General features: G+C 48.6%; 1 protein-coding gene across 3 annotated transcripts in view; it reads left to right on the top strand.

Moving 5' to 3' along the window:
- Positions 1–15653, top strand: part of Pax2 (paired box 2) — a 91598-nt gene that overhangs the window by 66704 nt on the left and 9241 nt on the right. For all 3 annotated transcript variants that reach the window (XM_013017814.1, XM_013017815.1, XM_013017812.1), the window contains exons 7-8: positions 4577–4752; positions 7292–7418. In XM_013017814.1, coding sequence (XP_012873268.1) covers positions 4577–4752; positions 7292–7418 — 303 coding nt within the window. The remainder of the gene's footprint in view (positions 1–4576; positions 4753–7291; positions 7419–15653) is intronic.

The following is a 15653-nucleotide window of genomic DNA, read 5'->3' on the forward strand; positions in this document are numbered from 1 at the left end:
CTTCCTTCCTTCCTTCCTCCCTCCCTCCCTCCCTCCCTCCCTTCCTTTCTTCCTTCCTTCCTTCCTCCCTTCTGTGGTACTGTAGGATTGAACCCAGATATTTGCACATGCTAGGTAAGTGCTCTACCACTGAGTAACATCCTCATTCAAAAAGGTCTTAATATTTGTGTGTGGTTAGGATAGCTGAGCAGGAGGTAGAAGAGGAGTAGGGCTAAATCTTCCACAGATGGAGATAGTTAGCTTAGCATATGGCCCTTTCCTAGCTCTGTAGGATCTTCCGAAACCTACAACAATTACATTTTCCAATCTCAACCTAAAAACATGGTCTGAGAGTTGGAAGGAATATTGCAAACTGGAACTGCTCCAGAAAGTCCAGGACATATGGACACCATATTCCAGCCCTCTTGGTGCTGGGAGTCTAAATGTAGAGATCTTCTTTGGGCTTTGTCCTTAAGTAGCCTCTGCCATCTGCTTTGGTTGACAGGTCTGCAGCTCCAAGGCTAAGTTCTCTTCTAAATGGGAGCATAGTGTTCTCTATTCTTTGGCTTGAGTATCATAGGTGGGTGGGATGGTATTGCTGAGGGTAAAATGAGCCTCTGGGGGTAGATACTGCTAGAGGCTAACAGGCCGTGGGACTCGCCTGACAAGTGACTGAGTTCCCTGGCTGCCAGGCCAATCAGGTGGTTACTCTTGAAACTAACTGCCAGGGGTCTGGTGTGACTACCACCCAGAGAGTCTCATTCATTCAACCATTAATTGAGTACCTACTATTTGCTATGCCTAGCATAGGAGCTATAGAAATATATCACTCATGCACCTTACTCACAAAGTGCCCATAGTTTGGCTCCTTGACACAAGAGGGTTGTTGGGTGAGGAATTGTCTTTGAGGTGGTTGATGTCTATTTCTACCTGTTCCTTCACTAGATCCAGGGACCACTTCTGCTTCTGCCTCTATTTAGATTTGCTCAGGGCCTGGCAGTGGTACCTTTATCTCCCTTCCTGGCTTCTCAGTGACTCTGCCTATGGGAGGGACCATTCAGAACCACTCTCTCCATCTTGGTCTGCAAAGGCTCTCTAGATAGTCAGTACTGTCAACTCCATTTTGTTTCCCTTTCTGTTTTGTTTTCCTCTTCCTTGTGTTCTTTTCTTTCCTTCTCCTTCTCTATTGCTCTCTTCTGTTCTCCTCCCTCTACCTTTCCAGCCTCCCCCAGTCCAGGCCCTGGGCTGCTCTCTGTAGCTGGACACGCAAGCAGCAGTGACAGAGAGCCAGCTGTTTCCATTCCTGTGCCAAGTTTTCTCTCCCCAGCCAGTGCCTGCCTGGCTTCCGATGTGGAAGTACTTTCCCTTTTCCCTTCTTCCTCTGCCTCCTTCCCGTCCTACCTTTGCTTCTGGGCTTCCTCCTTTCTGAAGCTTCTTCTCCTGGCACCCTCTGATTGAAGGCCCCTTCTCCCCTCGGTTGCTTACTTCGTTCCTGCCTGTTTTCCTCACTCTCATTCATTTTTTCCTTGCAGACACAGAAGGGTACCACCCCTCCTCCAGAAGGAACCATGACAATCCCTGGGACTTGTGGCTGAGTTGCAAGAGGGCTCCTTCACTTCCTGTGGGCCGTTGCCCTCTCCTTGCCCGGCAGCTCACCTCCCTGTCTCCTATAACTTTTGTGTGGTCCTTTTACCATTCATCATGACTGCTGCCTTTTGCTCCCTCTCAGTTTTTCTTCCCTTCTCGGGAGTCCCTTAGGCCTCCTCCAGCCTCAGAGGGTGGGGAGGGCGAGGCAGGGGAGGCAGTGTCTCTATATGCTTTTATCAATCACTTTGTGGTCTGTTCCTCTAGCACTTTCCTGCTTTCCACCTCCCCGCCCCTTCCTTCCCTTCTTCCTTCCTCTGTCTCCACCTCCCACCTGCTACCTCTGCCAGCAGCAGGCTTCATTTAGCCTTCCCCTTCCGCCTTCCCCTCCTCTCTGTCGCTGCCTCTGTAACCTGCCTTACCACCAGGGCCTGAGTGTAGAAAAAATAAATAAATAAATAAAAAGGTCAGTGAGTGGAGGGAGCAGCAATAACCCCTAAAACAGTACTATCAGTGGAACATGATTGATCAATTGAATTCCATAGCGGCTGAAAAATGTGGGATTAAGTAGTGTATTATACGCACAATGAGTTGAGGCATGATGTTCATTTCAAGTTCATTTCGCCGGCCTCTGCCACCAGATCAGGCAATCAATAGGGGCAGCAGATATCATATATCACCTCTCTGCGGGCTGGGGAGAGAGCACCATAATCTCTCGCAAATTTAGAGTGACAGATTTGTCAAGATCTGAAGGGCCCCTGAATAAATGAAGGCAAAGAGACTCCTCCAGCCAGTGACCTGAGGACAAAGCTTCAGTTCAGCCCCTACACACACACACACACACACACACACACACACACACACACACACACACAGAGGCATAGGGTAAGCCCAGCCACACAGAAGCATGTACACAAAATCTATACAGTTGCATGATGGCATTCTGCCACACACACACACACACACACACACACACACGCACACACACACCTAATGTGTGACATTCCACTCCCTAGGGCCTATTTGGTGAAACTGCAATAACCATACACAAAGTGCCACCTTCCCTCAGTTCTGATAGCAGGGAAATCAAAAAGATGGGAGGATCTGCAGAAGAGAGGATTATTAGGCACATTGGACACACGTAGATAGCTACAGGCAGTGAGTTCGGGTGATGCACATCATAGGAAAAGAAGCAGTCAGAGAAGAAGTTAGGGATATAGGTTCACACTTCCCTGCAGTCAGTCCATCTGTCTGTCTGCTTCTGTCTCTCTGTCTGTCTCTCCCTCACACGCACATTCCCCACCCACGTGCACATGGCTTTTCAGAAAGGCTATCATAGACCCTTATGTATCTAGATGCACAGAGAAACCCTCACAAAATGGGATAAAAAGGTATAGCACACTTCACCTACATGCAAAGACACAAACTATCTAAGACTAAAAGCCATTTTAGAATCTTACACAGAAAACAAAACTCCGATGTTTTGTGTTCTTAGGAACATGGGAATGCCTTCAAGGCTGTCTCTCTCTCTCTCTCTCACTTGCTCTCTCTCCTTTCTTGTCTCTTTTCTCTCCTCTATTTCTAATCTTTCTCTCCTCCCTCAGTATCTAGGACATCTAGACACCCAGACACATACACACACATACACACACACACACACACACACACACACACATGAGTTTTCCTATCCCTTGCACAACAGTGTGGGAAGACTGAAGTTTTTTGGTTTTGTTTTTGTTTTTTGGAAAGCAGGACCCCCTGCTCCATCTGGGAGGCCAGCAAGGGAGGATGGCTGCAGGTTGAGGTTAATCAATATGTAATATTTTCTATGGTCTCCGAAATGATACTGTACGGTGTTACTGTATATAATGCAATATTGATTATATCATATCGTATAATCACCTATAAACTGATATATATAACTGTCCCAGAGGTACACCCTGGGGCCTCCAGCATGGGCTGGCCCCATGCCCAAGGCTCACTAGCTGGTCTTCAGCAGAGGGAAGCCAAAAATGACAAAGTAGGGCTAAGCTGGGGGCCAGGAGAGTTATGGGATGGGGACTCAAGGAGAAGCAGCAGAGCAGGCACTTTGTCCACTGTATGTTTTGAAAGCTTTTGGAAGATAGGGTAGCAGAGTGGTGACAATGCCTGGGTAAAGCCTAAAATGGTAACAGGATTGATCAGTGGCCCCAAGAGAGCAGGCACTGTTGGGGTACTGCCAAGCCCCTCCTTTGTGGAGCATCTCGGGTCCCTGTGGAAACCCACAGGAAGTCCCAGGTGCCCGAAGAACTGGCTCCTAGCACAGGAGTGCACCAAAGTTCCCAGGGGAGAGGGGTGGCCACGGCACAGCTGTATGCAGGCCCCCTGTATTCTGCTCACATGGGTGCTCTGTAGCCCACATGACTCCTCTTCCTTCTGCTCTGTGTCATCTTGGCCCAACCTGAGCTGAGCACCTCAGCCTTGCTCTGAGATACACTGCCCTCCCCCACCCCTGCTTTCCAGGGCAGTTAATTACTTCACACAATCTCTGTATTACATTCAGCCTCAGAGATTTGATGATTTCAACCCTTAGAATCAGTGGAACTGAAATTCATCTCAGAGCTGAGTTCAATTCTCCACAGGCTTGGTAACGCCAGCCTGAGAACTCAGCTCCTCATCCAGGCTGAAATAGGATGAAGGGCAATGCAGTTCCTGAGGAAAGATGCCCTTGGGAAACAGCCCAGGGAGCCCCCCTGGCTCCCCTCAGCCCAGTCCCCCCACCCTCTGTGCCGTTACCCCTTTTCCTTTCTCTTCCCAGATCCTTTAGGGATCTGGCTTCTCTAGCCAGGCCTCTGAGGGAGGGCCAACCAGCTGGACCACTCCAGCTAGAGCCCATGAGCTGGAAGGACAGGGTCTGGCAGGAGTACAGATTCCTGGGGGTAAGAAACAGGCACTTAACCCCTTTGTCCCCTGCACTCTTCCTGTGTCTCTGCTGGCCTAGTGCTAATGCTCCAAGTATCCGTGTGTTCCCCAGATGTGTCTGAGGGCTCAGTCCCCAACGGAGACTCTCAGAGTGGCGTGGACAGTTTGCGGAAGCACCTGAGAGCTGACACCTTCACCCAGCAGCAGCTGGAAGCTTTGGATAGAGTCTTTGAGCGTCCTTCCTACCCTGACGTCTTCCAGGCATCAGAACACATCAAATCAGAACAGGTGAGGAAGGAGTTTACTGCTGGCCACAGAATTGGAGAGGAAGTGGGCAGAGCAACGCCTCTGGAGGACTTGCATTCCAAATACCCAGCACTTCGTATGTCGTCATACCTGTGTGGTGTGAATAGTCTGACACAGGACATCAGAGTGGAGTTAATAGAAATTATTGTGCTATATAGCAATGAGGAAATGAGGGGTTCTGGGCTCACACTTGTAATCCCAGCTACTCAGGAGGCAGATAGTGGAGGATTGTGGTTTGAAGCCAGCCTAGGCAAAAGCTATTCAGATCTCACCTCAGCAGCAGCAACAAACATGTGAATGGGGTGGTGGACACACCTGCCACCTCTATAGGAAGGCCTAAATAGGAGGATCAGGGTCCATGTCAGCCCAAGCAAAAAACACAAGACTCTATCTGAAACAGCAAAAATGGCTGTGGGGGAGGTTGGCTTAAGTGGTTAGAGGCCCTGAGTTCAAACCCCAGTACCACCAAAAGAAGAAGAAAAAAATGACGCGTTTCAAGTGATTAAATCTTATATCCATTAAGGGCCTCTGTTTCCCCATCTGTGGAACAAAGGACTTTGATACATGACGAGTCAGATCCCATCCAGTCTGTCATTCTGTGGCCCTAGTGAGGACCAGGGCATGACCAGGTATCTGCCTCTAAATCTAAGATGGTACATCTTAGTTGGATGAGCTCTTTAAACATAAGCACTTGAGGACTCAAACTATTCTCTTGCATGTTCCCTGGCTTCTACTGTCATGGTCTTGTAGAAAAATCTCTGGAGCTCCTTTTGCCCAGTGTCAGGAGGAAAGCTCACTGGTGGCCACCTCCTGCTACCTGGTCCAGATGCCCAGTGTGATCCTGGGCAGGCTGACAGCCTACTCTGAAGCCTTCCTACAGACACAGCAGAGACCAAAATGCAACATGCACAGAAACCCATTTCCAGCCTCTTATTTACAGGTGCTTACATACCTCCACCATTTGCCTGTACCCTTCACCCTACACAGTCCACAGTGCTCATGGCACAGCTCCAGCTGCCCCATTAGAGGCAGTAGCTACCCCATAGAGGGCAGGGCACCTCTTCTAGCACATGCCTCCACCCACATCAGTGTCGCCCCCGGCACACCCCACACATACAGTGATACCCTCCCAACCCTCCCACATCTATGGCCTAGGCCAGGCAGGCCTCCAACCACAGCACAACCCAGCCTGCTGTGCTCACACGCGCACCCACACACGTGTACACCAGCAAAGCCCTGCAGGATCACATAGCACAGCTCTGTTCTAAGACTCCAGCAGCTCCTAGCCACTTGCCTTTCTCTCCGCCTGTTCTTTTATCCCATAAGCTGTTTGTCTTCATAAAACAAAAATCAAAAGTCTTTTTAAGGTGCCCTGAGCCATAAACCAACAAAGGAGGAGCCGGCCAAGGCGGGCGGCTCGGTGCACCCTCCCTGAGTCCCCGGCTGTATTACAATGAATAACCTTTATTTACTTTCATTAGACTATTAAACACCAGCACAGTCATTTTTCCCCCTGAAACTCGGAGCAGGGCCCATAAAGCAAATCCGAAGCCTAATTGAGTTCATTTTAATTTCTCTCCGATCACAGCGAATTACTCTGGTGATAAATCAGGGGGCAGCTTCACCCCCAGTAGAAGGCCTAATTTGCAGCTAATTACAAAACTGATTTCTACAGGAAGATCAATACGAGAAGGAATTGGAAATGACGAGGCAATCCCATCCAGCCAGGGAAGGGAGGGGGTCCTCTGGGGGGGGGGACCCAGGAAGCGGAAGGGAAAAAAACAGACCCCGAAAGAGCAGAAAATCAGTTTTAATTTAACGTAATATTAATCAGAGCAACTTTTTCTGCTTTGTGTAGGCGCCTGGTCTGCCCAGCTCAGGGGTCTGGCTTGGCGGTAGCTGCAATAAAAAGGCAATTACCCAAGTGTTTCGGGCAGGACACCCTTTCAGAGTCAATGACTGGCCCCCTCCCACCCTGCTGTTAGCCATGTGGACTCTTCCCCTCCCCAATTTCATACCCCAGTGCACAGGCAGAGAGCGAGGGGCCGGTGGGGCTGTCTTTGTTTGTTTTTTAAAAAGGGTCACCCATACCTGATCAGGCAGACCAGCAGTGCCAGGCTGGAAGCCTCTGTAGGCCCCTCCCCCAGCTACTAACTCTGCCATCATGTCAGGACATGGTGAGGATAACGCCTCCTCCCCCAAATTTCCTACTTTCTTGTATCTAGACATCACACATCTCTGCAGGAGCACTCTCACTGTTCAGATCCCCTCTGGAGTTTCTTAGGCCAGAGCATCCACCAAAGTTTAAAGGATACTGGGAACACCACCCACAATATGTGGTCCATCACTGCCACAACATTCTCCCATCACTGCCCAGGCTGCCCCTCCCTATCTCCCCTCTGCTGGGCCATCTCCTTCCACCCCATCTGGGAGGGTCCCGTTCCTCCTCTCCATCTGCACACTGAGCCCTTTCTCTAAGTGTGCATCAATAGAGAGCTGTCACTTTTCTCTCTCCTCCCAGGGGAATGAGTACTCCCTCCCAGCCCTGACCCCTGGGCTTGATGAAGTCAAGTCGAGTCTATCTGCATCTACCAACCCTGAGCTGGGCAGCAATGTGTCAGGCACACAGACATACCCCGTCGTGACCGGTAAGGAGGCTTCCAGGAGGGTGGGAGCACTCCTTTCAGTGGGGGCACTTCAAGCCCTGCCATCTGGGGACCAGTGTGACAACTGGGCACTCTGCCATGATATCTGCAGTGAGAGAGTGAGTTTGAGCCTCCAAAAACCTAGGGTGCTTCCTGAAACAGATGCGTGCAGATGTGCGGGAAAACATTGTGGCCAGGAGGTATAGCTTCAGCCAGGAAAAGCAGAAATTTGGGAGGTGCTGCTGGTTCTCTCTGCTGTCCTTCTACCTTCCATCTGCCTTTTTTCTTGCCTCTCCCAAGGCACTCAGACTTTTGAGCCTCTCCTTGGGATGTGTACAGAAGAATTCGGAGGACAAATAGGCCAGACTGGCAAGAGTTGATCATAGATTCTCATTATCCAGCCTCCACATTCTTCCCCTGTTCCTAGGCTCTGGGGCAACCTGCTTTCCTCTCTGTCTAGGTAATACAGGCGGCTGTGGCTTTTGGCTTGAGGGCATGGCACCCAGCTCTATGGAGTTAGAGAGAGACATAATGATTATAGCCTTTTCCCTGCTTCCTGGAGAAGTCACTGAGGCCAAGGTTGGTCAGGTAGCCAAGTGGTCAAGGTGGTCAGGTGGTTAACTGCAGGAGAGGGGCACCCTGGCCAGGAGCCCCAAGGAGCTAAAGTAGCTGGAATGGTCCTGCAGGGAAGGGCTGGTGAATGACACTTGGGGCCAAAGAGCTGAAGGCGTATGGCACTGCAGAAGAGTTTCCGGGCCAGGGGAGTGCCCAAGTGGGAGAAATGCACATTGAGGTGTTATTAAAATTCACCTAATTATTCTGGAGACACTAAAGCCAATGTGCCGTTTGTTCCTTGAGAGACAGGATGATTGAGTCTCGGTGGGGATTGGGAGACACTGAGGCGTTACCTGCCCACTGAGTGGAGGTAGCCTGGGAACGCAGCAGAGGGACTGCAGGGAAGTCAGCTCAGAGCAAAGATGGGAAGCAGGCACAGGCCTTCCTGTAGGGCACGATTCTGGTGGTGATTTAGAAATGAGCTGGGCATGGTTCAGGCTCAGATGGGCTTGGAGTAGCCACCCAGCCTCTAGGGGGCTCAAGGGAGCCCTTTTATTAGCTTTCTAAATTTCTCCTGAAGAAATGTCCTGGTACCATTGTGTCTAGTTTTGATGGAGATGCACTCTTTGGCTAGGGGTATAACTACTAAGACTAGAAAGTGCTCCCAAACTGACTGAGCTTATGGGAGCAATAGGCTTACCTGAGTCAAAGTACAGATTAGATCAGCTAGCTCTTGGCACGAGCTTCTGCAGCCCTACTTGGGAATTCTCTAACCTACTTGATCTTCTGACCCAGGGCAGGCCACCTCTCTGGTGCAGTGGTCGCTTCTCAAAGGTGGCCTACACTAGACAACTGACCACAAAAACAGAGTGCACAAAACTTTCCTCTGATCCCAGTGTGCTCCTCTGTGCTCAGGAGCTGTTCAGAAGGCAGGGACTTCCTGGGGCTGGACATGTGGCTTTTCCGGGTAGGGCTTCTGCCTCAGGGCACCCTGGGAATGGTGCAGAAAAGTGCCTCCACCTTGAGCAGCCCCCACTCGCCTCCCCCCCTCCTGTGGCCCTGGAACAGTCCCAACTCAGCCTGGGAACATCTCCGGCTGATCCATCTGGATCCAAGTGTGAGAAAAGTTCATTTCAGACCCAGCTTGACATTCCCAGGTGGCAAGTTAGCACTAACATCTCAATCTGTATGCGACATTTCAATCAAGCGAGGAGTAACAAAAGCAGAACCATTAACATTCGGAGCTGTTCACCAGTGGTAATGACGGGGAAACTCACTCAGAAACTGGAAATTACCAAAAAGAGAGAAGTGTATGGAGGAGTGGGGGAGGGGTGTTGGGGGAGGGGGAGCAGGGAATGATTTTATCCACACTTAGGCCAAGATCCAATGTTTGGATTAATAGTGCCATTACCCAAGAAAGGGATGCCGATTATGCTCATTCTTAAAATGTTTTTTGCTGGCAATTAAACGGCTGCAGCTATTGATCTTTGTTGATTTTATGTCCTCCTAATTTGCATAATCTATTAAAGATGAATGATTCATGATGTGTTTATTATGGGGACAAACAGAATTTGCTGGAGGTACTGTCAAGGTGAGAAATGGGGCATTGCCCAGAGACTTCATGGAGGCTCTCTGGAGTGAGTCCAGTTCAGGTCAGGACTTTGTGGACAGTTATGAGCAGTGTCAAGAACAGCCAGAACAGGTGGACTCTGGGTAAGTTTTAGAGAAGTATCGGTGTCTTTGAGTACTGGGCCCAAGTAGGAGCTAGGGGTGGGAAAGGCTTTTAGTATATTTGCAGGAATTCCTCTCAAATAGTCTTTAAAAAGATTATTTCATTCAAGAATAGTAGGGGACTTGGTAGAGAAAGAAAAAAGCCTTCCTGGTAGGTAAGTATTGTACCAAGTGAATGTTCAAGTAAGAGAGTAGCAAGTTCATGCCGTGCCCAGAACCTGAGTGAGTGTTAAGGAGTCCTCTCCACTTTTCACCTTGCCAGCACCAACTCATCTTCCTCCCTGAAAAGATAAAAGGAGGCTGCAAACTTTTAGGGATGAGCCCTGAGGAAGCTGGCATTATAAGGCCTTGGCCTAATCTGAAAAGCCAGAACTTATTGATATTCCTGCCACCTTCTGGCACTGGAGGCTGATTTCAAACTTCACCAGCCACTTGATGCAGCTGTTCCACAAGGTCAGGACTGAGAGGATGGAGGAGCCTGGACCATTGTGTAGAAGGGCGAGTGGGGCCCAGTGGGCCAGGACACAGCTAATCACATTGCAAGCAACGGTGGTTGCCAGAAGCTAGGACTCAGCCGGTTGCCTCCCCCACTCTCCTTCCACCAAGGAACTAAGGCAAGAGATGGATTTTTTTTTTCTAGGTGGTGTTTGCAAGTTCTGCCGAGATTTTAATTTTACTGCATCACAACTCAGCAAGCTGCCAAGTCAAGCTGGTTATTTAAATTTATCACCCACTCTCGCTTCCGCCACTGGGCTGCTCTAGCTCTGCAGCATCTCTTCTCTCCAGCCCACTGCTCTAGGCTGCTGGTCTGGAACAGAGCCGAGTCTCCCCTAAGTGATAAGGAAAAAGAGACCTGCTAAATGAGAGAATGGGCCGGGGGCACTCTGGCCTCAGGCTTCTTGGGATGGCTGTCTACTGCCACCTTCTTACCTCTATAAAGGATGCCACAGGAGATGGTCACTAACCTCTCAAAGTCCCCAGGCTCTATAGGTGACAGTTAAAACCCTGATTATAACTATCTGCTGGAGCTTGTATTCTCTAAAGTCTCCCATCACTGATAGAAATGACAGCCCCTTTTCTACAAGGCTTGCTTACCTCCCTCCCCCTGGGCCAGGCCTGGGCTAGGCTAGGGGCTACAGTGATAGGAAAGTCTGCAGGGTTCCTGTCAGTCTTGTTAATCTGGGTAAAGAAGAATAAGAACTGGTTTTAGGATCCCTAAAGCCACTGGAGATGGCTTTGGAGCATTCAGAGAGTCCAGTAGCGTAAGGAAGGTCTAGAGAAGAAGAGAGACAAGCTGCCTTCCCTGGAGACCACATGGGTCAAGATGATGGTGAAGGAAGTTAGTGACAGTGCAGCTCCATGTCCAGTCTTGAAGCATGAGGACACACATGTCCCAGGAGCTGCTGCACAGAGCAGGCTTCACTGGCCTCTAGTGGGCATCAGTACCAAGCACTGGGAGAGCCTGTGCGAGTGTAATTCTCACCACTCTCGTTTTAGTTGTAGAGAGGCAGGCTAACCTTAGCAAAACATAGTTGGATAAAATACAGCAACGAATAATATTAATGTAACAGCCAATCCTCACTCTGGTGCCAGAAATAGAGGACAAGTTAATGCCAGATCAGTATGTGAGACACTCCCGGTATCACACCGGAGGTAGATCCTAATGAGGAAAGGTTAAGATTGAAACACATCGAAGAGTCTGAGTCTGGATCAGAGTTCAAATATATACTAGAAGTATATTGTAGGAACCTCAAGTCAAGAGCTCACTTAAGCTTTCATCCAGAACAGATTCCTCCCAAACCTCAGAAAGAACAATAACAAAACATATCTGTAGAGGCATTCAGCAATCCAAAACATAAGGACCACCTATAAGGGAAAGAGCACTGAAGAGTGCTCCATAAAAATTACAGAGCTCGTGTGAAAGCAAGCTATCATGAGCGAGCATAGCAGAAACTACACATAGGACAGTTAACACCTCCAAGCAGAGATCATAGAATTATCCAAATGGGAAGATAAACTAAGCATGTTCAATATTCTAAAAAGATCAAAGTATAAACTGTGTCTATAGCACAGATCCAGATCCCCAGAGCACCTTCCCTTCACACAGCTCAGCAAATTGTCAGATAATGGAGATCAAAAAGGACAAAGAATGAAGACCGTACTTCTAGCTTATTGTCTAGGAGCCACTAAGACTGCTGGGCCTCAGGCAACTGTGAAAGCAGGGCCTATTACCTGCTTATTCAAACTCCTAGATTGCGGAGTTCCAGCAGAGTATCTCACCTTCCCTTTAGAAAAATGTCTCAACACTGGAGAGTTGGGGACCAGGACAGTGCTGCCTCTCCCCTGTGCATGTGGGAAATATATTGACTTCCTCACCTGATAGGGTGAAGTAGATTTTATTCAAGAGATTTAGAGAAATTTCTCTTAATACCTAGAGACTACAGCTTTGAAGGAATCCGTAGTTCAGGTCCAGTGGGTGTTGTCCAAGGCATGGAGAGGGATCAGTAATGCTGGTCTCCCAGAAACTGGCAAGTTTGAGCAGAGGTGGGGAGGCCAGAGGCTGGTAATCCAGAGTTTAAAGCTAAGCAGCAAGGTTGGCTCTGTTGTCCTAGACACCAGGAAGAGCAAATGGATTCAACCTCAGACAGAAGGGACCAACTCAGCAGCTCCAACTCCTGGCTCCACAGGCAGCCAAAATAACCTTTGAGAGGAGAGAGGTGTGGACCATGGGAAATCTTCTCCACCTACTGGGGGAGTCTGAGAACCAGGCACCGCCTCTTTCCTGTAGTTAACAACCCCGTTCCAATGCAACTGCATTTCCCCCATAAAACAAACACTTAGCCCTTGGCCAGCCCCTTGAGGAAGAGAGGGCAATAAAGGCCCAAGAAGTGCTTCTGAAGGCAGGCTGGAACTCTTAGTCTTGTCTGTTGGCTCAAAGCCCCTGATTAGCTGGAGGAATTTAGGGCAGAGACTAGTTGCTCCCCAACCTTGAAAGGAGAGGGTGAGAACAACTTGGGATGTGTGGTAAGTCAGAGGCCCAGTGAAGTCTGAGGATTTGTCTGTACCTACTGCTCTTAGACCCTTCATGTGGGCTGAGAAGGTCCACAGAAAAGAGGAAGACCTCCTCCAGACACCCCTGAGGCCTCTAGCCACCTCCCCAAGGACCTCCAGCCCTGGACCTCATTCTGATTTAATTATGGGGGCATTTCCATAGCAATGAGACATTGACAGATATGCAGGTGCCCTGTGTCTGCTGCTTAGGCAGTCATTGGATCAGGCTCCTTCCCTTCCTCCTTTATTCAGTCCACCTCCAGAGGGAAAGGAGGTTGAAAAGTCCAGGCACAAATTTGCTCCAGGACTTGGAGAGGCAGGCCAATTTAGAGTGGAATAAAAGCTGTGCCACCTCAATCTGAAGTCCACATCTGTGTCTACCAGCCATCCTAGCAGTGATGGGCTGCCTCCGGCAGAGAGCTGTTTACACCATTATTTGGTACTTGATAAGAAAAAAAAAAAGTTAGCTGAGGAAAAGTATAGTCTGATGACCCAGCCCTTTTTGAGTAACTAGAAATTGTGTGTGTGTGTGTGCGCGCGCACGTGCGTGCACACTCGCACGCACACGCGTGCATGCTGGTCCTGGGGCTTGAACTCAGGGCCTGGGACAGTCCCTGAACTTTTTTACTCAAGGCCAACCCTCTACCACATGAGCCACAGCTGCACTTCCAACTTTATGCTGGTTAATTGGAGATAAGAGTCTCTTAGACTTTCCTGCCTGGGCTGGCTTCTGACTGATCCTCAGATCTCAGCCTCCTGAGTAGCAAGGATTACAGGTATGAGCCACCAGTGCCCAGTTATAACTAAAAATTCTTAAATAGTGGTATCTCAGAAATGACTTGCTAGCTTTAAAACCAGCCCAGAAAACATGCTTCCCCCAGTCAGCCACCCCACTCCCTTCCCCAGGGTGGGGTCATCTTTTGGCTTTCCTTCCCCATATTTAGCTGTAGCCTCAGGACAGCCTAGCCACAGCTTTTTTAACCCTGAGCTCTGGGAGACAGTTCTGCCAGTGTTGCCACTTCAGAGAGGGCTTTATGTGCCTTCAGTCTGGAATCCTCTCCTCCCCAGTGGTGGAAGGCTGACAAGCAGGGAGGGAGGAAATCCTACAGTGGGCTCTGAGAACAGCCTAATGCTCCAGCAGCTTAAGTGACCGTTTTCCTTGGGATTAGGGTTTCACTTACACAGAGCGCCTGAAAAACGCTGTGCTTTCAGAAGGATTAGAGCTGACAATTCAGTGCTCTTAGAGAGCGAAATAAAGCCAGAGAGGAACTGGGAGACCTGGAGTATCAGGAGGCTGTGCAAACAAGCTTAACCTCTGCCCACCCAGCATGAGGGTCTCATAGACACAGAGCCCATCCATGAGCCCCTGGCCCAACCTCCCAGATGCCAGCTCCTACCCAGCGCTGCTCTTCATTTGTAACCTGCTCCTAGAGCCAGAGAAGGCAGCTTTGAGAAGTGAGAGCACTCGAGATTTCTCTTCCTCTCTCTGAGCCTCAGTTTCCATCTCTGTAAATGAAGGAGTTGGCCTATGGAGTTCCTTTCAGCTTCTTGAAAATATGATTCTTCCCAGAGCCCCCAGTCTTATTACAGGATTCCGAGGCTGCAGTTCCATGCATAGTCCAGATGAGTTAGATGCAAACTGCCTTCTGTGAGGCCCTGGGCTGGGAGAATACACAACCCTAGGAGGGCCGTGTGCTACGGGGGAAGGGGTAGGAACAGCATGACTGGCTCTGTCCAGCTGTTTGGTAGTAGAGGACCAGACCTCACTGAGCCCACACACATCATTGCCTAGGACACCTTAGGGACTTGAGGTCCAGCTGTCACTGGGCAACAGATCAGCTAGGAGAGCAGCCACCCTGAGCTGTGGGTACAGCCCCCTCTGCTGGAACTTGGAGCAGGCAAGTCTTGGGCTGAGTGTGGGGCCTCCACAGTACCTAATGGGGTCCTCACACAGACCCATTTGCTCCAAAGAACTAAACTTGGAGGAGGGAGAAGAGTGGGGGAAGCTAGTAACCTGGGAAATAAGAAATAAAATGATACATACAGAAAATTCCCTCTCTTTTGAAAGTATCTTTTACAGATTCAAAGATCCTTAGTTTGGTGTATTATATTCAATATACTGTTATAAAGGGTAAATATAAAGTACATGTATACTTAGACAGTAATTACAAATTTACTAACCATATTCTTATACATATTAAAAATGATTGTGTTAAATGTAGCCATAGACTGCCAACCTTGAAGAAATCTAATGTCTTCATTTTTTTTTTTTTGTCACTTTATGAGAAGCAGACAAACCTTGAGGGTAGGGGAGTAAAACAAGAGTTATGCTTTCTGGCCTTAGGATCCTCACAGTGTCAAGTAGGTAGCAAAAGTGCTCATTCAGAGAAAGATGCCAAGGAAACATATCTCTAAACTCCTTGGATATAACTTTTGCTGTATAAATCTGTGTCTAATAAGTCTTATTGCCCAGGCTGTCACTAGCAGCAGTTTCTGCTTCTTGAACAGTGTCCTTTGTATTATTTCCTTAATCTTCTCATGATAGCATTTCCCTGTACTTGAGATAAGCTTTAATTTTACTGTTTCCTATATGATCTTATTTGTTGATATTATTCACTAGTTGCAAACAAATTAGCATTTTACACAAAAGAACAGGTTCTATTTTTTTTAAATTAGCACTGCTTATTAATCTTTCATTATGCTCTCAAAAGTTATGAATACTTTTGACAATATGATAAAGGCCATATACCATCTATACCAAAGGTATGCATTTATAATATCTATAACATTTTATATATAACTTTCTGCAGGCCCCCTAAAGTGTATCTTTGGAGTCCTATGAAATCAGTGAATCCCACTTTGAAATTTCTACTGTAGACAATACAAGAAACAGGTAGCGAC

The sequence above is a fragment of the Dipodomys ordii genome, unplaced genomic scaffold (genome assembly GCF_000151885.1).
Source record: "Dipodomys ordii isolate 6190 unplaced genomic scaffold, Dord_2.0 Scaffold36, whole genome shotgun sequence".
NCBI lineage: Eukaryota > Metazoa > Chordata > Mammalia > Rodentia > Heteromyidae > Dipodomys > Dipodomys ordii.